At 43.6% G+C, this 25,824-nt stretch overlaps 1 protein-coding gene across 5 annotated transcripts in view; it reads right to left on the minus strand.

The window, feature by feature from the left end:
- Positions 1 to 6,448: 6,448 nt before the first annotated feature.
- The window catches only part of PDZD2 (PDZ domain containing 2), a 474,419-nt gene continuing 455,043 nt past the window's right edge, over positions 6,449 to 25,824 (minus strand). For all 5 annotated transcript variants that reach the window (XM_008971843.5, XM_034960222.3, XM_055112466.2 and 2 more), the window contains 5 exons: positions 24,312 to 24,429; positions 19,931 to 20,032; positions 18,669 to 18,939; positions 16,067 to 16,201; positions 6,449 to 9,380 (listed from right to left, as the gene is read on the minus strand). In XM_008971843.5, coding sequence (XP_008970091.3) covers positions 9,214 to 9,380; positions 16,067 to 16,201; positions 18,669 to 18,939; positions 19,931 to 20,032; positions 24,312 to 24,429 — 793 coding nt within the window. In that variant the 3' untranslated portion in view covers positions 6,449 to 9,213. The remainder of the gene's footprint in view (positions 9,381 to 16,066; positions 16,202 to 18,668; positions 18,940 to 19,930; positions 20,033 to 24,311; positions 24,430 to 25,824) is intronic.

A 25,824-nucleotide genomic window follows, 5' to 3' on the forward strand; every position in this document is an offset into this window, starting at 1 on the left:
TTACTAGAGTGTGTTTTTGTCTTGGTCGTTCTGGATCAGTATTCCCAAGTACATGGTGTGATCTTTCAACATGTAGTGTTGACCATTTTTTAATTCTCAATTTCAGGAAAATTAAAATATTTAGTCTTCTGTTCACTTGTTCAGGTTTTCCTTTTGAGGGACTCATTTTCCATCTTCGTGTTTTGCTGGGGTTTTTTCCTCTATTTCTTACTGATCTTTAAACATTTGTCCCCTTTTTCTCTTCTCTTTCTCTGAAGGCATTATTGTGGTTTATTCACTGGAAATGGTCTTTCCACATGACTCATCTTTTCTGAAATTATCTTAGATTTTTTTTCCTGAGTTTTAATACCTGATTTCTGAGTCTTTCTGGTTTCGGTTTATATTATTCATATTCCAGGTCATTTTCTTGATATATTTTATTTTAACTCATTCTTAGGTACTGAGTTATAGTTCTCACTGGTTTTGTGGGCATAGCTTACTGGTGTGCTTTTGTTGTCTGTAGGGATTATATTTGTTCCTTATACTTTTTTTTTTTTTTTTGAGATGGGGTCTCACTCTGTTGCCCAGGCTGCAGTGTAGTAGTGTGGCACGATCATGGCCCACTGCAGGCTTGACTTCCTAGGTTCCAGCGATCCTCCCACCTCAGCCTCTTGAGTAGTTGGGACCATAGGCATGCACCACCAAGCCTGGCTAATTTTTTGGTATTTCTTGTAGAGAAGGGGTCTCGCCATGTTACCCCGGCTAGTCTTGAACTCCTGGACTTAAGCAATCCACCTGCCTCAGCCTCGCAAAGTGCTGGGATTACAGGTGTGAGCCATTGCACTCAGCCTCTTTTTTCTTATAACTACTTTGTATGGGATCTAACCCAAGATTATCTTCTGTTACTCCTTTTTACATGAAATTGCCTTTCCTGTTCTTTTAGAAGAGAAAGACTTGAGTTGGAGTAGCTTAACTTTAGCCTCTCCCTCTTCTGTTTTGTGGAGTGAAAAGACCTGTATCTGCTCCCCTCATATACTTTTAACTGAATCTTATTTTTTATCCTTGCTCTTGTCCTGCTCAGTTTGGATTCTATTTCCCATAGTTTCTCCTTAGCATGGGGTTTTGAGAGTTCATAGCCCGCATCAGCCCTTTCCTCCTTCATCATGGACTTCACACACTTGCCCACTAGGAGAAGATGAAAACTCTTCCACGCCCAGCTGCTGCTGTCCTGCTGGTCCTCTGAGCTCTCCTGGTGATTTTGCGAGGTCATGGGGCCATCACATGCTGTGTTGCTTCCTTCTACTTCTCTTGTACAGATGGTGATTTCAAATTGGTCTTGGTGGTGGTGGTGGCATATCCCCCACACACTTGTATATTTTGGAGTTTGTGGGGATACCTTTGTATCTAGTTTTATTGTGGATGTTTACTGTGTTTTTCTATATTAACTGTGTGTGTGTGTGTGTGTGTGTGTGTGTGTTGTGTGTTTCCCGGGTGTGTTAGTGGGGATATGGGGAGAATAGAAAACTATGCCAGTGTTCCTGGCATCTTGCTTGAATCCACTGGGATAGCCCCTGGTAGTTTTTAGTTTGTATATAGTCTGGTTAAATTGTGAGTCTATTGCTTTGTAGATTCTGAATTTAGCTTCATGCTTAGAAGAGCTTATTCACTTTATGATTAAAGGAATATATTTAGGTTTTTTGGGATTGTTTTTGTTTTTGTTTCCTTTCTTGCTTTTAAATCTTTGACCCTTCTGGAATTTTATTTTGATGTCAGGGATTTTGTTGCAAATGGACTAGCTTTTTCCTCTTTCCAAAATACCTAGCCAATTTTCTCAACACCAGGTATTGAATATATTGAATAATCGGTGTGTGTGGTGTTTTGTTTTTGCTTTGTTGCTGCTGATTTAAAATGCCCCTTTTTTGTTGAATTTGGAATTGCTATATATTTGGGTCTGTGTTCTAGTGGTTTGCCTGTCTAGTTCTATAGTAGAGGAGCCAACATTTTAATTATTACAGCTTTCTGATAATATTTTAATACCAGTTCCCCTCTTACTCTGTCTTTTCAAATTTCTTGTGGCTATTTTTGTGTGTTTATCCTACCAGATGGACTTTAGGATAATTTTGTCAGGTTAAAGAATTTGAGATTATGATTGGACTTATATTTATAAATTAGCTTGGGGAGAATTGAGATCTTTATAGTATTGAGTCATCCTGTCCAAGAAGCTATACATATATTTACCCCCCTTTTTTTAGTTATCTCTTACATCCCTTAATAGAGTTTTATAATATTTTTAGGTCTTGGCCAGTTCTTGCTAAGAATAAATTTATATTTTCAGTTGCTGGCATTCATAATAGAGTATTTCTCCCATGGTATATTCTAACTGGTTATTATTTATAGAAGAGCTGGTGGTGGCTCACGCCTGTAATCCCAGCACTTTGGAAGGCCGAGGTGGGCGGATCACAAGGTCAGGAGATCGAGACCATCCTGGCCAACATGGTGAAACCCCGTCTCTACTAAAAATACAAAAATTATCTGGGTGTGGTGGCATGTGCCTGTAGTCCCAGCTACTTGGGAGGCCGAGGCAGGAGAATGGCATGAACCCGTAAGGTGGAGGTTGCAGTGAGCTGAGATGGCGCCACTGAACTCCAGCCTGGGCAACAAGAGTGAGAGTCCATCTCAAAAAAAAAAAAAAAAAAGCTGGCTGGGCACGTTGGCTCACTCCTGTAATCCCAGCACTCTGGGAGGCCAAGGCAGTTGTATCACGAGGTCGGGAGATTGAGACCATCCTGGCTAACATGGTGAAACCCTGTCTCTACTAAAAATACAAAAAATTAATAGGGTGTGGTGGCAGGCGCTTGTAGTCCCAGCTACTCAGGAGGCTGAGGCAGGAGAATGGTGTGAACCTGGGAGGCAGAGCTTGCAGTGAGCCGAGATGGCGCCACTGCACTCCAGCCTGGGCGACAGAGCGAGACTCCGTCTCAAAAAAAGAAAAAAGCTGTTGTTTCGGTGAATGTTAATTTTTGTGGCCACCATACCGAATTTTACTATTTTAATAGTTTTTCAATTGGAACTTTTGTGTTTATATGTACCCAAGTTTTGTCATGTGCAAATCATAATACTTTTGCTTTTGTTATTTATAGCTGTTTTTTAGAATTTTACATAATTGGGCCTGGTACAGTGGCTCACACCTGTAATCCCAGCACTTTGGGAGGCTGAGGTGGGAAGATCACCTGAGAGCAGCAACATAGAGAGGCCCTGTCTCTACAAAAAATAAAATAAAATGTTACCTAATTATATTGGCTTATACCTCCAGAACATTGCTTTTCAACAATCATACTTTTGAGCATCCTGGGCATGTGTATTCCTGATGAATGGGAATGTTTCTGGAGTTCCTCCATTAGAGCATGATGTAGGCTTTAGTGTCTGTTGACATCATCCATTCATTCAGACAGAGCTTCGCTCGTCACCCAGGCTGGAATGCAGTGGCACGATTTCGGCTCACTGCAACCTCCACTTCTCGGGTTCAAGCGATTCTCCTGCCTCAGCCTCCCGATTAGCTGGGATTACAGGCGCCTGCCACCACGCCCTGCTGATTTTTGTATTTTTAGTAGAGATGGGGGTTTCACCATGTTGGCCAGGCTGGTCTCAAACTCCTGACCTCAGGTGATCCACCCGCCTCGGCCTCTCAAAGTGCTGGGGTTACAGGTGTGAGCCACTGCACCTGGCCTCTGGACATCTTTCATGAAGATTCTTTTTCTCTTTTGTCCTGTTAATGTAACATACTACATCTATAGATTCTTAATTTCAAACTGTTCACATATTCCTGGAATTAACATCAATTGTGCATATTTTCTTTAATGTACTGCAGAATTCTATTGGCTAACATTTAATCAGGATTTTTCAAGTTCATCTTCAATGTCACTTAGATGTCTACAATTTTATTTGACTTGTTGCTTCTAATGTGGCTTTGGTTTGGTAAGGTGATTGTTCTAGTTTTACTTCTACCAGATCTGTATTAATCTCAAGTTTTCTTACTGCTCTTTTGAACTTGTGCTGCTTAGAAGCCACGTTTACTTAAGTACATTGAGAGTACAAAACAGTTTATATTTAGAATTTTCTTTTCCCGAGTCATCTTCCAAATTATATATTTACTTCTTTTTTTTTTTTTTTTTTTTTTTTGAGACAGAGTCTTGCTCTGTCACCAGTCTGGAGTGCAGTGGCGCGATCTCAGCTCACTGCAAGCTCCGCCTCCCAGGTTCAAGTGATTTTCCTGCCTCAGCCTCTGAGTAGCTGGGACTACAGGCGCGTGCCACCATGCCCAGCTAATTTTTGTATTTTTAGTAGAGATGGGGTTTCACCATGTTGGCCAGGATGGTCTCGATCTCTTGACCTCGTGATCCACCCGCCTCGGCCTCCCAAAGTGTTGGGATTACAGGCGTGAGCCACTGCGTCCGGCCTCCAAATTATATTTTTTATCTGCCTTTTGCATAATTGTATTTCACTCCTTGTATTCTCCTCCCTTCTCTTCACCAGTTCTGAATTCGTAAGTAGGACCCTTGCTGAATTTGATTGTTCAGTGGGGATAAGTGAATTCTACTAAGCCTGCCATTTGCCCAAGATTGATCAGTGGTGGATCCTTTATAGCTCTCTGTTTTTAAGCATTGTTCAAATCGTCTCTTAGGACAAGAGAAGGAAGTTGGGGACTAGCTGATTTTAATCTTTGAGATACCCAGCTGTTTTGAAGGGATCAGGAGGCTGTGTGGAGTGATGGTGGCCATGGCATTTATGGGGTGAGGGCGAGCTGGGGCAGCTAATCTCTTACTCAATCAGTTAACTGCAGGTTCCTGTTTGGTGGGGGTTCCCCTCAAATCTGGCCTGCCACCCCTGACCTCAAGTGATCCTCCTGCCTTGGCCTCCCAAACTACTGGGATTACAGGAGTGAGCCACCGTGCCCAGCCTGGTTTTACATCTTATACATGGTATGTAGTTTTCCATTTCATATAATGGGTTTGTGGCTATTTCCATTTTAAAACTACCAGAGTTTCCCTCTGTATTTGTTCATTTCATTGGGTTTCGAGGAGGGGAATTATGCAAACAAGCACTCTGTCTCCTAGGAAAAAGCTCTACCCAAGTAGGGGCAGGGAACCAATCAGAATTTCAATTTTGGGAAGTATATAGAAAATCAGGCAGGCAACAGCTTGTTACGTCCAGAGAAACTCTGTGGTATTGAATGGGGCCAAAATGACAAATGGCTTTCACAGGAGATTTCTAGGTAAAGAACTGGTAAGGACTGGGGATTAGGATGCTGTGACCAGCAGAAACAGACCTGAAGTGGGGAGGGTGCTAGGTGAAGCAGAGTTCCTCCCGTCTGAGGCCAGGTCACATGCTGGGTCCTGTTCTGAGATTCCTTCAAGAGGCCATCTTGCCTTTTTCCTTGCGTTACTGTAGGTTGGTATCTCCATCTTAAAACCAGGGCACCTAAATAAAGTAGATGCTTTTTTTTTGAGATGGAGTCTCGCTGTGTCGCCTAGGCTGGAGTGCAGTGGCACGATCTCTGCTCACTGCAAGCTCCGCCTCCAGGGTTCATGCCATTCTCCTGCCTCAGCCTCCCAAGTAGCTGGGACTACAGGTGCCCGCCATGACGCCCAGCTAATTTTTTTTTTTTTTGTATTTTTAGTAGAGATGGGGTTTCACCGTGTTAGCCAGGGTGGTCTCAATCTCCTGACCTCGTGATCCGCCTGTCTCAGCCTCCCAAAAAGTGCTGGGATTACAGGCATGGGCCACCACGCCCGGCCAAGTAGATGCTTTTTATTGAGCTCTGTGAGGTAGGATCCCAGATCATCCAAGTAGGAGGGGGAAGGTGAATGGGTAGGGTTTTTGAGAAAAAGAACATTATTGTGAAAAATGAGAGAAAAAACTGACAAGGAAACAAGTGCTGAGTGGCAGCGAGGGTCCAGTTAAGGCTAGAAACCGTGAATTTACAGCAGCAGCGTTCTGTCTAGTTGTGGGATTTTTCTCTAGGAATACGGTTATAGGAACCAAGATGCTGGCTATTTGGAAGGGTCCAGAATCGCCTGGTAAGACAGAACAGTGGGGCAAGGGATCTAAGCCTGTGGGCTGGGCAGAGTTTGCTGTGCTACACTAGGGTTCTGGTCTGAGAAGGGAATGGAAGGGTGGAGTTCTGATAGGGAGAAAACTGTCAAGGGCTTTTTGAAAGTGAAGACGTGGGAGGAAGTGACCAGGAGGCTGGGAGCGTGTGGTCAAAGAGTAGGATGTTCAATTGTAAGAAAGATTTAGAGGTGGAAAAGTTTTGGATTGTGTCAAGATTGTGAGTGTGGCCTGGAAAAGGGTGGCTAATTTGAGTTCTATTGCCTTTGTACCTCTGATGCATTTAGGTGACAATAAACATTTCTCATCTTAATATTACTCTATTAACAAACAAACAGCCAAAAGAGAAAAAAAAATCAAGTAGTAAGCAGAGTGTTTATTTATTTTTTTAAAATTACTTAAAAAAGGTTGTTTACAGAGATGTGGATTTATATAACTTGGTGACAACATTTTTAAAATGTACAGGCTATTTCATATTATTGCACTTACTCTTTAATATATAAGGCATTTTACTTTACATAAATAAAGGATAATGTATAATATCATACAAAGTTATGGTGCCAATTAAGTCAACCATCAAATTCAATGAGATGTGTGGGAAGATGGAAATGAAACCCAGCCTACTTTAATCTTCATGGTATATTCTTGCAACTACGATTTACTTGTTATAACACATATTTACCCTCATAGCTTATTGTGAATGACTGACCAGTTAAAAAAAAAGAAACAATGACAGTTTTAGTAGGACAATACCATTAGTGTTCACTTCAGAAAGTGTGGGAATTTATTAGGCTAATTAGAAATACTAGTCATGCCTTGAACACTGAAGACAAATAAATAGCTTTCTATCTTAGGGTCAAAGACAGTTTAGCTTTTGCTTCTTCCCTTAAATTTCAACTGTTGGCGAGGGAAACCTTCTGGCAAGATGTAGTAGCAGTGGCTGATGACTTTAGCATAGTGTATGTGGTAAGCCAGAGGTCTACCCTTGTACTCCAGATATGAGGATTAAAGACTTGCGGAAGGAGACCATTCCATTTGCTCCACATTGCACAAGAAATTCCTGTCTGTTCACATAGGGCTGTGCGTTTATTAATTATTATGTTTATTAATTATTAGGCACAGCTGTAAGAGTGGAGGCGAAAAGCAGTTTTCAGTGTTGACTTGAAATAGTCTTTGATTTAGGCAAGAAAGCAGAAACCACAAAACTGACCCCAGAGACTGAAAAACAATCAATCAATCAAGCATGCACCTTGCACTGACTTCCTACAGTATTCTACCTGTAATTGTAGTGAAAAGTAGAAGTAAAATCAATAAGACCTTTCTAACTAACTCCTGTACTATATTTTCCTTTGTATTGCCAGTTGATGAGAAATCTGGACTCAGACAAGCCAGCTATTTCTCTCTCATCTGAAGGACCTCTCTAGGCCGACTTCAAAGATGTTTAGTGGGATTGGTCATTCAGAAAAATGATGTACAAAGCTGATGGCTAAAGCCCCTCCATGAATCTGGGGGTCACAGCCATAGACCCAAGCTGTAGGTTATTTAAAGAAGTATCTCCAACATAAAATCTTAGTGTCATGCACACAGGTATGGCAAATGCACTCTCCACTCATGTTGTCAGGGCTCAACGGGTTGGTTTGTGCCACTGAAGACGACCTGGCTTGTAACTACATCTCTGCTCCTTTACCTTGACTCACCCTGTTTCTCCTCCTCTTTATGACCCGATGAGAGTTTGGAATTTACCTAAGAAAAGAAAATAAGGTACATCATGAGGAGAGAAAAGCCAGCTATGTGACGACGAACGGAATATCCAATCGGAATAGCTACTGGGAAGCAGCTCATGCCACCAGAGGAGGAGTGGCCAGAGTGAGTTTCCCAAGTAGCGTGAGTCACGACAGTCTTCTGTAGGAAAACATTTTTGGCAAAAGGAGGAAATTGCAAAGCGGGAAAACGAAAACAGCAAAAACTTAAAGTCACTGCAGTTGTCATTATACTAGGTCAAGAAAAGAGATCCAATACTTAGAATGTTACATTTCTTAAACATGTTGGGAAAGAGGGAAAAAAACCAACCAGTCTCCTAAAAGGATTCCATTAAGCTCCTCTATTTGGATTGTACATACATTGTCTATAAATCCAAGGACACTTAGAAAGATACTTGATTTCTAAAAATTTAGTTTAAATTCATGGTTGGAGTGCATAAAATTCAGAAATGGAAACCCAGTGACTGACTTGTGATATTTTTGTCTGCTCTTGTACTGACCAGTCTTGAATTCAAGCACTTATCAAGACAGGTTCAAAAACTAGTTGTAAGGTGCTTTTAGATGTTGACCTTTCTGCTCCCTCTAAGCAGTGAAGCTCATGGCTGTTTAATACAGCTTATCAGAAGTGCTATTCTGTAAAACAGCCTTATGGCTTACACTTTTGAGATAGAAAATGATCAATACTTCATGGTGATCAATAACCTATTGAGTTGAACTTTGCATACGTACATTATACATTACACTCACTAAAAAATACTCTCAATTATTTTGCTTTTTCCTTTTTGGACAATTCCTGAGCTCAGCCTAACAGGTCATAATTCATTTTTTTTAAGTCTTATTCTCTTTTCGGGGTAACATATACAGACCTACATCGCCTCCTTCCATTGAATGTGCCTAAAAGCATTCTGTCATTTACTTACTTACAAAATCATACAAAATGATTGATAGTCCTCTTAGGTGTGACATTTGTGTCCCCCTCAGACTTTTAGTTCCCTGATCACCAGGATTGGGTATGTTGGGAGAGCTGGCAAGAAGGAAGCAAAGGTCTAGCTAAGTGTTTGTTTGTTTCAAATAAAGAAGGGTGTGTCACATCTTGTATCCCCATCAGTAAACATAAAGGTAGGGGACAGGCACTGGAACGAAGGAACCCTCCCGGCCTGGGTGACGCAGGTGGAAGGCTTCTGGAGTTAATTTCATTGCTGTTGCACATACAGTTAAGTCAGGCTTCATGTGTAAGCACAAGCTTGGAGATTTTTACAGTCCGTGTCTGTACCAGTGTTGGCCATTTCAACAACCTGTGATTTAAAGAAGTCACTCTGATTTGCTAAAGAAAGAAGAGAACTGAGAAAATGATTCTTGTTAAAATTCATGAAGAATTCCTATGCTTTCTAATTAATAACTGCACAGGTCCTTCTGGGACAGACTTCATAATATTCCAGGCATCAAAGTGCATGAGCCCAACCAGAGGTTTCCCATTAATAGCAAGAATTTCATCTCCAGCTTCTATTATTCCAGCTTGTTCAGCCGCACCACCTGCGAGAATAAACACAGAATAATAGCTTGGCAGTTTCATAGTATTCAAAAATCCTAAGTAAACTAAAAACTTTTAAGTGATAAAAATATCTAAATAATAATATATTATTGAATAGAGAAATATTTCTTAGAACACAAAAAGCATATATCCATAAAAGTAAACTGGTCTACAGAAAACAGTGCAACTCTAGCCCTCCTGCCGCCCCTCCAAACATAATCTGTAAGATAAGATAAAAATAAACTGACAAGGGGAAGATACTCTCTATGTATTTAATCAACAAATGGTTAACATCCAGACTAAAGAGCTACAAGTCAACAAGAATAACACAAAATAAAGTTGGGGTAAGGAAATCAACAGCTGAAATCCAAACAGCCAGTAAACACAGAAAAGCAGGTTCAACTCTTTTTGTTGTTGTTGAGACGGCCTCACACTGTCACCCAGGCTGGAGTGCAGTGGTACAGTTTTGGCTCGCTGCGGCCTCCGCCTCACTGGGCTCAAGCGATCCTCTCACCTCAGCCTTCAGAGTAGCTGCTACCACAGGCATACACCACCATGCACAGCTTTTTTTTTATATTTTTGGTAGAGATGGGGTCTTGCCATGTTGCCCAGGCTGTCAGCTTCTAATTGTTAACAGATTCTGGCTGATATATGCAAGTTCTGAGAATCAGTGATTATGTGCTCATTAGTGACCATGGAGACTACTTACAGAGTTTAGCATGTTCACATTATAGCTTTGTCTAGCTTTGTATGAGCTTTGAAAAAAATGCAAGTGTAAACCCTCCATCTGCGTTCTCACACATATACTTCTAAAGGTACACCAGCTATGGAGGCATCTTATGGAAAAAAAATGGCATTGAAAGAAAAAGTCCCAAGTGTGAAAAAAATTTTCTCAGAAATTTTGATTAGACATCAAAAGACTGAGCAGATGTATCGATTTCATCCTAAATTACTGAAAGTCGTTATTGAAATTATTGAAATAAATATTATGTGATAAAAATACAGCTTGGAAGAAATCCAGCCCACACAAGGACAAAAACATTTTCTGTGGTAAATGATAGAGGCAGTTAGTTACATTAGAAGAGAGACCTCACCAATATCAGCCCTGTAGTGGGCCCCAGGAAAATGATTTGGTCCCTAGTCCTTGCTTTTCTTGAGATACATTTTTGGAAGGACCAAAGAACCAATTATATTTGTGTTAACTTAGTACCCAATGTCCTATTCTAGCATATTAACTGAAGGCCTTCAGGTTATGTGAAACAAAAGAATTTTTTGAGTGTTCACCTGGGCTTCAGGACATGGGAGGTTCCAGGCAACCAGAACAGCCTGACGCACACTGAAGGAGCAATCAGACTGGGTTTAGTCTCAAATCTGTGACTTCAGGCGAGTTACAGATTTCTCCAAACTCCAGTTTTCTCATCTGCAAAATGGTGATGATGATATCTGTCTTGTTATCTTACTAGGTTGTTAGAAGGACTGAATGAGATGAAGTAGAGGAAAGTCTTCTAGGACAGGGGTCCTCAACCCTTGGGCCACAGACTGGTGGCAGGAGGGCTGCACAGCAGGTGAGCAGTGGGTGAGTGAGCAAAGCTTCCTCTGTTCACAGCCTCTCACCGTCACTCACATTACCACCTGAGCTCTGCCTCCTGTCAGATCAGCAGCAGCATTAGATTCTCACGTGAGTGTGAACCCTATTGTGAACTGCATTTGCAAGGGATCTAGGTTGCATGTTCCTTATGAGAATCTAATGCCTGATGATCTGTCATTGTCTCCCATCACCCCCAGATGGGATGCCTGGTTGCAAGAAAACAAGCTCAGGGCTCCCACAGATTCTACATGATGGTGAGTTGTATAATTATTTCATTATATATTAAAATGTAATAACAGAAATAAAGTACACAATAAATGTAATGCACCTGAATCATCCTGAAACCATCCCCCACCCAAACCCTCACCATGGAAAAATTGTCTTCCACAAAACCAGTCCCTGGTGCCAAAAAGCTTGGGGACTGCTCCTTTAGGAAACATTCAGTGTTGTACAAAGCAGAGGTTTGCCAGCTTTTGGACTTTTTACACAAGAGAGAAATAAATTCTCTCGTTTAAACCACTGCTATTTTGGATTTCCTATTACATGAGGCCAAACTGAATCTTAACAGATTTGAGCAGGATATGTCTCTCTCTCCATTTACTCATAGATTTTTAAAAAATGTCCTTTAGAAAGCTTTTATGCTTTTTCCCAAAAAGGTCTTGCATAGCTTTTGTTGAACACATTCTTAGGTTCCTTATGCTTACCATGAATTGGTGTCACACAGTGCACAATCTGCATTTGGCTTTTTTTTCATTCAACACTGTTTTTGAGCTGGTCCCAGTTAATATATAGAGAGAGATGTAATTTATTTTTTCAACTGCTATTTAGCTTTCCTTTAGATGAATATATTTTATTCTGCTACAGACAGAAATTTAAATTGTTTCATAGCTTCCATTTTCGTAAGCACTGCTAAAATTTTCCTTAAAGATTAACCAGTAGATACTTGCATGAGAAAAAAAATGTGTTTTCCTTTCTCCACATCCTTGCCAACACATCATAGTATGAGATTTTTTATTTTTGGCCAACTTGATAGATTAAAAGAATGATTTATAATATTTCTAATTTTCATCCAATACATTTAAGTTTGAGCATCTTCCTGTGTTTCTTGGCCACCTAGGTTTTAACTTCTGTCCATTTGCTACTGCTTTCTTTACCCAAACTTTCTCTCTTGTATTTTTCTTACTGAATTATATAGTTCTTCATATATTCTGGATTTATTGATTGATTGATTGATTGATTTTTTTTTTTTTGAGACAAGGTCTCCCTCTGTCACCCAGGCTGGAGTGCTGTGGCACAACCATGGCTCACCACAGCCTCGACCTCCTGGGCTCAAATGATTCTCCCACCTCAGCCTCCTGAGTAGCTGGGACTATAGGTGCGTGCCGCCACACCCGAGTAATTTCTGTATTTTTTGTAGAGGTGGAGTCTCGTCATGTGGCCCAGACCGGTCTTGAACTCCTGGGCTCAAGTGATCTGCCCACCTTGGTCTCCAAAGTGCTGGGATTACAGGTGTGAGCCACGGTACCCTGCCTATTCTGGATATCAACCCTTTGTTTATTAAATATATTGTAAATATCTTCTAATCACTTACTTTTGAATTTGCTTATAAATTTTGCCATATAATGAACATTTTATATGTTTTTTTTTTTTTTTTTTTTTTTTTTAGATGGAGCCTTCTCTGACCCCAGGCTGGAGTGCAGTGGTGTGGTCCTGGCTCACTGCAACCTCAGCCTCCTGAGTAGCTGGGATTACAGGCATGCACCACAATGCCCAGCTAACATATTTTTAGTAGAGACGGGGTTTCACCATGTTGGCCAGGCTGGTCTCTAACTCCTGACCTCAGGTGATCCACCCACCTCGGGCTGCTTAGGAGGCTGACACACCAGACTCACTTGAACCTGGGAGGCAGAGATTGCAGTGAGCAGAGATTGTGACACTGCACTCCAGCCTGGGTGACAGAGCTAGACCCTGTTAAAAAAAAAAATTCTTTATTATTTAAATGCTTATTCTGTAATAACCTTACTCAAAGAAATCAGTCTTGCTATATTGTTTTCTAATGCTTGAGCTAAAAGACACAGGAAAACAAAATGAACAGAAAACCTGTACTCATGAAATTTGTAAATATGAAATACGAGATAAGGTGAATCCTGACCTCAAGTGATTCGCCTGCCTTAGCCTCCCAAAGTGCTGGGATTACAAGCATAAGCCACGATGCCCGGCCAGATAATGACATCTTTAGTCTCACTAGTTTCCAAAGGTGGGATCTGCCGTATCATACTCAGAAATACTTGAATGGCTTTCCCCAAGAACAAAACCACAGGCTTGCACACGAGAGCATCTAAAGCGCTAGTCTGTGGGACCGACAATTTTCTTCTTCTCTATCCATTTCCATAGCAGTTTTCACAGATTTGTGGCCAGATGCTAGAGACAAAGGCTGAGAAGTTGTCCAGGACGTCATATTCTTGCTTTGCTGGAGGCAGATCTGAAGGATGTCATCTCTCCTGTGGCTTCTTCTAGTGTGGGGTCCCGAAGCCTGGCTTCCCCAGCCGATGTGCTGCTTTAGTCAGCGTCTGCCCTGGTCCTTCGGTTCGCAGGCTCACACGCTTTTTTGGGTTGTGTCCCTTTGGACTGCAGAGGCTACGTGTCCTGTGACCAACCACGGAGGCGGCCACTCCCGCTCCCCTCAGGAGTGTCTTAAAATACCTCCATTTTAGCTACCCTATTGAATGACAGGTTAGCTGGGTGCTGGGTTTTCAGGTGATGGACATTTTCCCTCAGTCCTCTGAAGGTGTTGCTGGCTTCAGGCATTGATGCCGCCACTCTGATTGTTGTATGCAGTGAGCAAACTAGAATTTTCTCTTGGCTTTCTAGATTTTCTTCTTTATATTCTGAAACTTTATTATATCAAGGTTTGAATTTTATTTTTTTTGGAGACAGGGTCCTACTCTGTCATCCAGGCTGGAGTGCAATGGTGCAGTCCTGCTCACTGCAGCCTCCAAGTCCAGGGCTGAAGCGATCCTTCTGCCTCAGCCTCCTAAGTAGCTGGGATCACAGGTGTGCACCACTCTGCCTAACAAGGCTTGTGTTTTATTTGTTTGTTTTTTTTAAATACATTCAGACTGTTTTGCCCCTTGATGAGTTTTTCAGTCTGCATAGTCCTGTCATTTTTTCACTTCTGGAAAATTCTTAGTCATGATTTCTGCAAATATTTCCTCTCATTCTATTTTTTCCTTCTGGAACTCTTTCATTACCTTTTTGTAGTCATCTCTTTATTTCCCTATACTGCATTTTTTAATGGTTTCTTCTGTTCTGTTTTTACAAATTCTATCTTCACATGGATTTAGTCTATTTTTTACTTTTACTCATTAATTTAAAAATACATTTAACTCCATTTTCACTAATGAGGGTGTATGTGCATTTAGTTTTTACTTTTAAAGAAGCAGGGTCTTGCTCTGCTGTTCAGGCTGGTATTGAACTCCTGGGGCTCAAGCAGTGCAAGGAGCTGAGACTACAGGCATGCGCTACCACACCCAGCCTGCATTTTGTTTTTTTTACATATTTGCTTGCTCCTTCTGAATACCTTCTTCGGTCCTGTTTCATGGGTAACATTCCTGCCTCTGTCATGAATGGGGTGTCCTGTTTTTCGGGTCTGCTGGCAATGGATGTTGCCCTGTACCCTTCGTCTGAGAGCTTTCTGTTGTGAGGGCTCTTATAGTCGAGTTGCCACATGCTTGCCTGAGCCTAGTTCTCCTCCTTCTGCTGCTCTGTCAACTTGAACAGTTAACTTGATGAGTCTGAGGTTTTCTCTTCACCCTGGTACCATAGGTTCACACATAACAGAGACCTGACTCCTGATTTATGCCTGTCTTCTGCTTGCTCCGGGCGTTGGGAGCAGGCAGCCTATCCTGGCGGCCACTCGAGTAAAGCAGACCTGTTGTGACCACAGTTTACTGGCAAAAGAGCAGGTCCCAGGCCTCTGCATCACGAGATGCCTCGCTCTGGCTGCCCACAGGGGTGCTGAGCCGCTGCTCCTGGGTGGGCACTGAGTCTGCAGCGCCCCTGCTCCTGGGTGGGCCCCAGCCTACAGTGCACATTTCTCTGTCATCCTCCGCTTCCTCTGGGCCCCAAGGATGCAGCGCTGCTTACCACAGAGGCTTCATTTCCACTTTTGATCCATAGAGGGTTTTTTTTTAAGTGTAACTATACATTTTTAAAAGTATTTTTTCCTATTAACACTATAGGTCAAGAGTGGAGAGAGGTTTTGGGATTACTATGCAATTGTAGAAATATCTCAAGGTCATTAACTAGATGGTCATTTAAAGAAACAACAATCCTTAGCTAAGAAGAATTGACCTTGTTATTTGCTGACCTACTTATTCTGTTACATACTGTAACTTTAAATGGGTTTCTGATCTATTTGCAAGTATAATTACATATCAATATTGTTCATACAATTATACTGTTAATATTATTAGTACAATTATGAGTTAATATAAGATTTTGAAAAACTGCCCAAGACCAAAAAATGAATTATGCAAGTTGATAAAGAGATGTATATTTACCAAGCATTTCAATAATATCTATCCCCCATCTTTTTTTTCCCACAAAGGCTATGCTTGGACTGTATTCCTTTCTTGCAGTCTAGCATTTACAAGTCTAGTATTTTAAGTCAATGAGATCTTGGCCAGTATTAAGTACTCCTGACTGGCAAGTCTAGTGGTGTTACTTAGTGTGGTGTGTTCACATCAGAGAGAGAGGGGCCCGGAGTAAGGAACTGCTGCAGTACAGGGGTCAGGGACAGACGCTCTGGGGCCAGACTGCCTGGGCTGGAGCCTGGTTCTGCCACTTACAGCTGTGTGACCCTACGTGCCTCAGTTTCTCCTTTTGTAAAATAGGGATAATGATGACACCCACCCGATAGAGTTGCCACGTGGATGGCATGAATTAATACATGTCCATACAGAATAAACCTTGTATGTCACAAAGCATTAAAAACAGTTTAGGTTTTTTGATTTCTAAATGGAAGGCATTTTTTTCATTGAGACATCCATGGAAAAATGACAGGTGAGAGAAGGCTGACTGAGTTGTCTAGAACATTACCTTTGTACACTCTTTTAATGACCAAGGGCCCATCTCCCGTCACCGATGATTTTCCCCCATCCAGACTCAGTCCCAGCCCAGCCGAGGTCTTCAGCACTTCAACACACAGAGCATCGTGTACAGCCACACTTCTCCCTGCAGCCGCAGCGTGCACCAAGATGAAAATGACAGGGTTGTTCATCATGCCACATGTCCAAGTCCCCCAGGATGCATCGCCTCCAGCCCCATGTACTTCTGGCACACTCAAGTCCCATCTACCCTGGGGCACTTACTTATAACAGCACTTGAGCCCAGTAGCACTGTTGGCCTCCCAATTCTGGGGCTGCCCTCCTGGCTGTGTTGCTGCTGTACTTGCATTCTTTGTTCTGTGTTTTCTGCAAGCATTGGCAAATGGCTTTTATGCCCAAGCAGAAATCCCCAGAAAGCAAAGTGCTCTTGTTAAGCCCCCCACACCAGCTGTGCACTTCTCAGGACTGAAGTCACACTTGGGGACTCCAAATTTGATTTTCTGCCAACCCTGGCTGCTAATGGCAGCAGAAGATCATCCTCTGGTACCAAGACTTGGCAGCACCAAAATGCCCAGCCTCATGTGAGACTGTTAGAATGGACTCCAAAGCCCCCAGGAACCCAGAGAGCTTCCTGCCTCCCCGCTCCTGCCACTCCTGCTCCTGCAAAGGGAAACCCTGCCCCTGGCTATGGCTGTCTTCACAAACACACTCGCTGCCTCTACTGGCATCTTGCTCCACTGTGAGGAAATGCGTTTCCATGGTGATGCCGGCTCTGTGTGCTGGTTTCGGGATAGTGGGCTGGTTTGAATCAGGATTGTAAACTTGCCTTGTACTTCCCTCCCTTGCCTGCCTATCAGCCAACGACGTCAGAGTTGACTGCAAAGGCACACTTAGTTAATTGGGAGGCAGAGGAAGGACCACGGATGGATTAAACTGCCTGCTTCCTGTGTTCACTGTGTTCACTAGGGCTGAAGCCAAGCTAGCATTGTCTCCTTTGGACATAAAGGCCAGTCCATTGTCGTGGTTTAAAGAAGGCCACTCCACAGGGTCTGAAGGACATTTACTAACACTGGGGGGAGCATGATTTTTCAACAGGAAAATGGGTCTATTGCAGTGGCTCGAGTCTGGCTGCATACTGGAGTCACCTGGGAACGTGAAACGGTGTCTGGCCCCCACTGCAGCATTTCTGATTTAATTAAGCTGGGAATTTCCTGGGCATCAGGAATTTAAAAGCGTCCCAGCGTCTCTACTGTGCAGCTTACTGCACCGGGCCCCCAGCTGGACGCTGTCAGTGTATGGTAAGGAATATAACTGCATAGGACCGGGTAGACCTGGGTTAGGGAGACTGAAGAACAGGAAACTGAGCGAGGTTAAGCCCTCCAGGCGCTCAGCGTTTGATTGATTGCTCTGCAGGGTCTGCTTCAAGACCAGAGGCCCTGAAGTTGCTGCAGGAATACTGAGTGATTGATTATAAATGACAGAAGGACCATCCAGATCTGAGTTCACGAGGCTTAAAAACTGGCAGCTGTGAGGATGAAGTGGTTTCCTTTGACAGTTTACAAGGATCCCACTGAAAGTGCACCAAGTGGTCGAGATAGTTTTGGGGCAAAGGCAAGCATGACAAGATCTGATGACCAGGGTGTTTCCCTGTATTGAGGAGGGCCTCAGCCCTCTGGAAGAGGGAAAGTGAAATGACACAGAAGGAAGACTGGGGACCATGGAGGCATCTGGACAAGAAGTGTTTCTCATTTGTTAAATGGAATCGGAGCCATTTTCAGCAAGGACTACAAACAGCTCAGGCCACAAGGAAGCCAAGTTGTAGAAAGGAATCCAGCTACCCTTATCAGGGAGAGATGTGGAGAAGGAACAAAAGGCCCCTCCCAGAAGGCACTGCCTAACCCATACCCTCTGCTTTGCCCTCTCGAATAAAAAACGACGTCACCCCTGAATGCCAAGATGCACGGCACTCCAGACATCTGCAGTACTTAACAGGGCATTAAACAGCTCGCACTGCAGAAACAGACGCTGCACATGGTTCTGAGGCTCTGAATATGGACGGAACGTAGAAAATCTCTTTCTAAACCTCTTCCAGTGAGTTGTTCTTGGTTGACTAAGGCTGCAATTTCTGTTTTCAGACACAAAATACTCTTGCCCCCTCATTTCCTTCTGTTCTTCTAAACCAGGAAAGAATACAACCTTGCTGTTTCCCAAGGATAAATCTTAGTTCTGGAATTTCTCCTTCAACACTGCTTGCCCCATCACGTAGTTTCCTGTTTTCCTTACCAGTCCTAACAAGAGGGTGTGAATATAAAAGAGATTCCTTCTTAGGACACTTAGGGAAACTGTTACGCAGTCATTTTAAATCTTCCACAGTATAGCTTGAACTACTGGGGGAATTTTTCTAATTTTCTAATTTTTTTCTAATTTATTTGTAACACTGCTTTTGTAAGCAGCATCCAAACACACTAGACTTCACTACATTTAATTTTTCAGATCTAGAAGTTAGTTAGCTGTTATTTTCCTTCATGTTCAACCAGAATCTCCTCTTTCTGCAGTAGCTCACAGCCTGCTGGTTGTTGAAATGATCATCTTACCAATGCCAGGCTCCAGGGGGATGGTCTTTCTGGACAGCAAACCCTTCCCATTGGCTGTGGGAGGCTCCTGCCGGGCAGAGGGCCTGGGCTGATCCATCCCTTTCTTGATGACCACGAGGGCATCTTTGTGCAGCTGTGCCTGGTGCAGAACCTTCAGGACATTCCCGTGGGCTAAGCCAGCCAGTGAGGCGCCGTTGACTGACAGAAGGAAATCCCCTCGGTTCATAGTCCCTTCCTGAGAAGCCGCCCCCTGAGAAAACACCCTGTGGACCTGGGATGAGGAAAGGAAAAGGGAACAAAAACCAGATCCACTTAAGATTTCCGGTAAAAGGGAGACAGTAACTAACTGCGTATCTGTAGTAAAGGAACCTTCCTTTTTTATTTTTATTTTTTGAGAGGGAGTCTCGCTGTGTCACCCAGGCTGGAGTACAGTGGTGCAATCTCAGCCTCCCGGGTTCAAGCGATTCTCCTGCCTCAGCCTCCTGAGTAGCTGGGATTATAGGCACACACCACTAAGCCAGGTTAATTTTTGTATTGTTAGGAGAGACGGACAGGGTTTCACCATGTTGGCCATGCTGGTCTCAAACTCCTGACCTCAGGTGATCCACCCGCCTCGACCTCCCAAAGTGCTGGGATTACAGGCGTGAGCCACCGTGCCGGGTCTTGTAGTAAAGGAACTTTTTAAGGTAGACACTTGCTTTATAAAAAAAAAACATACATTCAGTGCGGGGGATGGATCACAAATGTCAATGCCAGTGTCTCCACATATTTTTTTTTTTAACTCAACTTCTTTTTAGTGTCTGACGTGGGCCTGGCATCCAGGAGGCAATGGGAATACAAAGATGAATGAGGCCTGGGCTCGTGCAGTGAAGGTGACCCTCTGGATGGTCCTGAAGGCTTTTGAATGATGTAAAATTTTGAGTGACTTTTTGAGAAAGGAGTAATTGTATAAACACAAGTTTGGCCAGTTGATTCTAATGTTTTCTACTGCTTAAAATGTGGAGGTAAATTATAAGGCTATAGCGAATTGTGTTTATAGGGATTGGAAATGGCCTATACATGTCAGCTCTGTGTTAAAAATGCTTGTCTTTTGTCAACGAAAACCTTACGTACTACTTCTCCCACTTCTCCCTTTTTATGTTGGTAGCTGGGAATGAAATCCAGCAATCTCTGAACCCGCTGATTGGAATTTGTGCCCTGATCACATTCTGAGGCTGCTTAAGGGGGGATTTTCCTGAGAGCCTAATGACTCTGTCACTTACCGTGATTGATTTTGGCTCCACATCTGTCCCTCCTGCCACACTGAATCCCAGACCTGAGCCTTCTTTTCTGTTCAGGACTATGAAGCAAACATCTTCTTTATTCTAGTGAAAACAAACAAAAGTTATCCTTTGAGCTGGAGCTGCAAAAAATTAAGAAAGAAAAACATATCCCCTTGTGCCAGGAGTAAGGAAGCTCTGATGTCAATCCTCTTGGAGGGGCTTTTCACTGCAGACCCTAAAGGTTCTTTGGCTCTCAGCCAGGCATGGTGGCTCATGCCTGTAATCCCAACACTCTGGGAAGCCAAGGGGGGCAGATCTCTTGAACCCAAGAGTTCGAGTCCAGCCTGGGCAATGTGGCAAAACCCTGTCTCTACAAAAATTAACCAGGTGTGGTGGTGCACACTTGTAGTCCCAGCTACTCAAGAGGCTGAGGTGGGAGGATTACCTAAGCCCGGAAGGTCACGGCTGCAGTGAGCCATGATCACGCCACTGCACTTCAGCCTGGTTGACAGAGTGAGACCTTGTCTCAAAAAAAAAAAAAAAAAAAAAATCATAGTACATAATTTGATCATGATGGGAATCCTTTATTCTATAATTCTTTAAGTCTACAATTTAGCAAAGCCAGTCCTGACAACAGCAGAAAGATAAGCGTCAGTGGCAAGAGGCAGGATAAGAGCATATCAAGGCCATGTTTTCTACATCTCCCTCCCCATCATTGGATTTCAGGTGCAATTAATTAACTGATGCCAAAAAAATAGCATGGCTAGGCGCAGTGGCTCACGCCTGTAATCCCAGTGCTTTGGGAGGCCAAGGCGGGCGGATCACCTGAGGTCAGGAGTTCGAGACCAGCCTAGTCAACATGGCGAAACCCCGTCTCTACTGAAAAATACAAAAATTAGCCGGGCGTGGTGGCGGACACCTGTAATTCCAGCTACTTGGGAGGCTGAGGCAGGAGAATGGCTTGAACCCAGCAGGCAGAGGTTGCAGTGAGTGGAGATCATGCCAGTTGCACTCCAGCCTGGGTGATGGAGTGAGGCTCTGTCTCAAAAAACCCCCAAAGTTCACTCAAACCAAAACCTAGACTGTCCTGCAGAACTTTTGGGGGAGTTGGGAGGTTGACTTCATGGGCACCTTCAACCATATGTATGCTCACACACGGATTGATGGGGAGAAAGAGGTTGACTAAGCTTTCCAAACAAAAATGGGAATACGGGACCCAGTAAATGGTCTTTGTCCAGCTTCTAGGAGGTAATGTGGTGCTGAAAATAGGAACACTTCTCAGATATTTCAGTGTCTTATGGGAGCAAAGAGACAATATTTGAAAATGAGGCCTCCTACGCCGGGTGCAGTGGCTCACGCCTGTAATCCCAGCACTTCGGGAGGCGGAGGCAGGTGGTTCACATGGTCAGGAGATGGAGGCCATCCTGGCTAACACGGTGAAACCCCGTCTCTACTAAAAAAAAAAAAAAAAAAAAAAAATAGCCGGGCGTGGTGGCGGGCACCTGTAGTCCCAGCTACTCGGGAGGCTGAGGCAGGAGAATGGCGTGAGCCCAGGAGGTGGAGATTGCAGTGAGCCGAGATCACGCCACTGCACTCCAGCCTGGGCAACAGAGCAAGACTCCATCTCAAAAAAAGAAAAAAAAAAAAGGAGAAGGAAAAAAAAAAGAAAATGAGGCCCTCCTGCATTCCAGGACAAGTTAAATCACAAAAATTTCAATGTATTCACATTTTTTTTCCAGTGGTGTTTAAGGACACAGATATGCTAGAAGCTGACTATTGGGCCAAATTTTGCCTCTGAGAGCCTCAGCACAGTCTCAGGGCGGCCAGAGCAACCATCAAGAGCTCTCCAAGGTTTGGGCGTGTTGAAGTCAGGAGGCCAGGGTTTGTTTTCAGCCTCGAAGCCTCGAATCTCTCACAGCACTGCCAAGGACACAGAAAATAGTTTTGTGCAGTTCTATTTTTAGTACCTGCAAACCATACTCATTGGAAAAAGCAAGGCAGGAAGCTTCTAGACTGAGGATGGCAGAGTAAGGATAGCCCTGCTCAACGCTCCTCTCTGAAAGACAGTGAGAAAATAAAGGGAAAAGAACGCCGTGTTCTGATAAATAGGAATGATCTTCAAACCAAACCACAACCCTGCCTCGTGGTGAGCTTGAGTAGTAGGGGGTTAGGAAGGCCCTAGAATAAGCCACCCTCGGGCAGCACTGTGGCATGCTGGCCATACTTTGTTTGAGGTTCCTGGAGATGTACATCTTGCTTGTGGTTGGCTGGACAGTCTGGTCTTCTCCTCTGACATTTCATCTAACACTAAAATGTCTGGGGTAAAGGGGGCCTGGCAACGTGTGACCCCACCTGTGCCCCCTTGACTGGTGGTCTCAGAATGAGACTTTCACACATGAAATCCTTCCTTATTGTAATAACAAGTGGGAGGAGGAAGAGAGATGAGGGGCTATTCCCTTTTACTGAAAGCGGAAGTGCTTAGCATCTCAAGACATTTTGTTTTTCTTTCAGAGACAGGGTCTTGCTCTGTCACCCAGGCTGGAGTGCACTGGCACGATCATAGCTCACTGAGCCTCAAACTACTGGACCCAAGTGATTCTCCTGCTTCAGATTCCCATGTAGGTAGGACTACAGGCATATACCACCACGCCTGGCTAATTTTTTAAATTTAATCTTTTTTTTTTTTGAGAGATGAGGGGGTCTCAGTATGTTGATGAGGCTGGTCTCGAACTCCTGGCCTCAGATGATCCTCCTGTCAAGGCATGTCTTAACTGCACAGACCCAAATCAGCGGCTGAGAATCAGAAGGGAGTGGAACCTGAAGGGACTGGTTTCCTCTATTCCAACCTCTCTCCTCACCTCCTGGCCAACTCCTTACTAGGTGCCAAGGCTGGCTGTTGGCTGAGAAACCACATAGCCCCTCTGTATTTGAATTTCTGGAACAGCATTCTTAGATGACTTCAGTGACCCAGGTATACTACCACTAAAGAAACATTCATATTTATTTCTCTAAATAGAAAATATTCATTCATTAGGGTTCAAATCTCTACGTATAGCCCCAAGAAATTGATCTTCAGATTAGTATCCTAGATGTGAACCTGTGGTTTCTTCTGTCAATGTTTATTGTCACAACTGATTTACTGAAAGATTTTATTTGTAATTCCTTGTACTCCAGGGTTCAGATGCTCTTCTACAGGTGACATTTGAACAACACAGGCTCAAACTGTACAGGTCCACTCACACTCAGGGTTTCTTCAGCCTCTTTATCCTTGAGACAGCAAGACCAACCCCTCCCTCCTTCTCAGGCTACTCAGTGTGAAGATGACAAGGATGAAGCCCTTTATGATGAACCACTTCCACTTAATGAATAGTAAATACACTTTCTCTTATGACTTTTTTTTTTTTAATTGAGATGAAGTCTTGCTCTGTCACCCAGGCTGGAATGCAGTGGTGCAATCTTAGCTCATGTCAACCTCTGCCTCCCAAGTTCAAGCAATCCTCTCGCCTCAGCCTCCTGAGTCGCTGAGACTAGAGGCACCCACCACCATGTCCAGCTAATTTTTGTATTTTTAGTAGAGGCAGGGTTTCACCATATTGGCCAGGCTGGTCTTGAACTCCTGACCTCAAGTGATCTGCCCGCCTTGGCCTCCCAAAGTTCTGAGATTACAGGTGTAAGCCACTGCACCTGGCCTTTTAGGATTTTCTTAATAACGTTCTATTATCTCTAACTTACGTTGTTGTAAGAAGACAATATATAATACATATAACTGACAAAACTTGTGTTAATTGACTGTTTATGTTATCAGTAAGGTTTCCGGTCAACAGTAGGTTGTTAGTAGTTAAGTTTTTGGGGGAGTTAAAAGTTATATGCGGATTTTCCACTGCTCGAAGGTCAGTGCCTCAACCCTCATGTTGTTCAAGGGTCCACCGTATTTCAGGGCAAGGGCGGGACTACACCAATGTAACTCTTCTCTCACCAGCAGGTGGCTCCCTTGACTAGTTTATGTCCACAGTTAGGTGGCGAGAGGTACTTGAGGTCATTCTGCAATATTTCTGAGATGACTAGCTCTGCTTTGAGGACTCTCTGCAAACAAACTCCACATGTAGGAGTTGGGAAAATGGTAACTAGTTGCTACTTGGGGGATGAAAACAGCAGTGACACCCATCTGGCACATGAACATTCAAGACAAGATCTAGCTTCTGAAGCTGGCTAGCAGCACGTGAGGCCAAAGTCAGACTGAGCTGTGAAACTCGCAACCCAAGGCAGTCCTCCCTCTCCAGAACTCGGGGTGGGCTCTCCTTGGCTGTCTGGGCGGGCGGCACATACCTGGGCACTCACGTGGCCGCAGTTCATGTTCCTGAGCTTTCTGTGTTTCACTCACCTCTGATTGTGCTTTCGCTTCCTGAATGAGAGTTAGGATGGTAGATTTCGACCCCACTGACGATAAAACAGACTGTAATCTTTGCTGGTCCCCCGCTGAGACTAGAAGTTGATCCAAACTAAATAATATAAATATATTTGAAGAACATTAAAGAAAAAAGCAATTTCTTCATTTTATAAGAATGCATTTAAAATGATCTCCTTTCTACTATACTGCAGGTATTTTCTGCTCTCTTTTGGTCAAAACTTCCATTCCAAACTAATGGAAGAATAAATCCTGAGTGCTGAACAGAAATGTCATTCACTGCCAATGGCAAGGGGAACTGCTATGAATTCAGAGATCCCCTCAAGAAGTTATGGGACCAATGCCGGAGCTTAACAGGACACTTCTGACATGTTTTAAAATATTCAATACATAGGTTCAAGTGAAATATTTTTATTTTTATTGTTTTTGAGATGGAGTCTAGCTCTGTCACCCAGGCTGGAGTGCAGTGGCACGATCTCAGCTCACTGCAACCTCTACCTCCTGGGTTCAAGCTATTCTCGTGCCTCAGCCTCCCGAGTAGCTGGGATTACAGGCACCTGCCACCACGCCTGGCTGATTTTTTATTTTTAGTAGAGAGAGGGTTTCACCATATTGGCCAGGCTGGTCTTGAACTCCTGACCTCAAGTGATCCGCCTGCCTTGGTCTCCCAAAGTGCTGGGATTATAGGCCTGAGCCACTGGGCCTGGCTTTTTTTTTTTTGAGATTGAGTCTTACTCTGTTGCCCAGGCTGGAGTGCAGTGACGTGATCTCAGCTCACTGCAACATCAGCCTCCCGGGTTCAAGCGATTCTCCTGCCTCAGCCTCCCGAGTAGGTGGGATTACAGGCGCCTGCCACCATCCCCAGCTAATTTTTGTATTTTTAGTAGAGATGGGGTTTCACCATGTTGGCCAGGCTGGTCTTGAACTCCTCACCTTAAGTGATCTGCCCGGCTCAGCCTCCTAAAGTGCTGGGATTACAGGTGTGAGCCACCACGGCTGGCCTCAAGTGAAATATTTTTAAATATGTTAGAAATTCTCCCTTTAACTCCAGCCACCTCCAAAGGTCCAAATTCCCCCCTGTGCTGCGCTCTCTCTTCCTCTGCACGCCCCTCTCATGTTGCTTTTGCTTAAGTGCCATGTCCTCTAGAAGCCTCTCCTCAGAGCGACACTTTGGTAAACATGTTTCCCTGCAGGCACTTTTATTTTTCCAGCAGTGATATTAAAAACCAAGGGCGCTAAAATGGAATGTAGTATCCTGGATCCTGGGACAGAAAAACGATATTAGCAGAATTTATTCAGCAAAATCTGAATGAAGTCTGTAGTTAATGGTATTGTTCCAACATTAATTTCTTACTTTTGACGAATGGACCGTGGTTATGAGAGATGTGAACATTAGGAAGAGTGGGTAAGAAGTGGCCGGGTGCAGTGGCTCAAGCCTGTAATCCCAGCACTTTGGGAGGCCGAGGCAGGCAGATCACAAGGTTAGGAG

The sequence above is a fragment of the Pan paniscus genome, chromosome 4 (genome assembly GCF_029289425.2).
Source record: "Pan paniscus chromosome 4, NHGRI_mPanPan1-v2.0_pri, whole genome shotgun sequence".
Classification (NCBI taxonomy): Eukaryota; Metazoa; Chordata; class Mammalia; order Primates; family Hominidae; genus Pan; species Pan paniscus.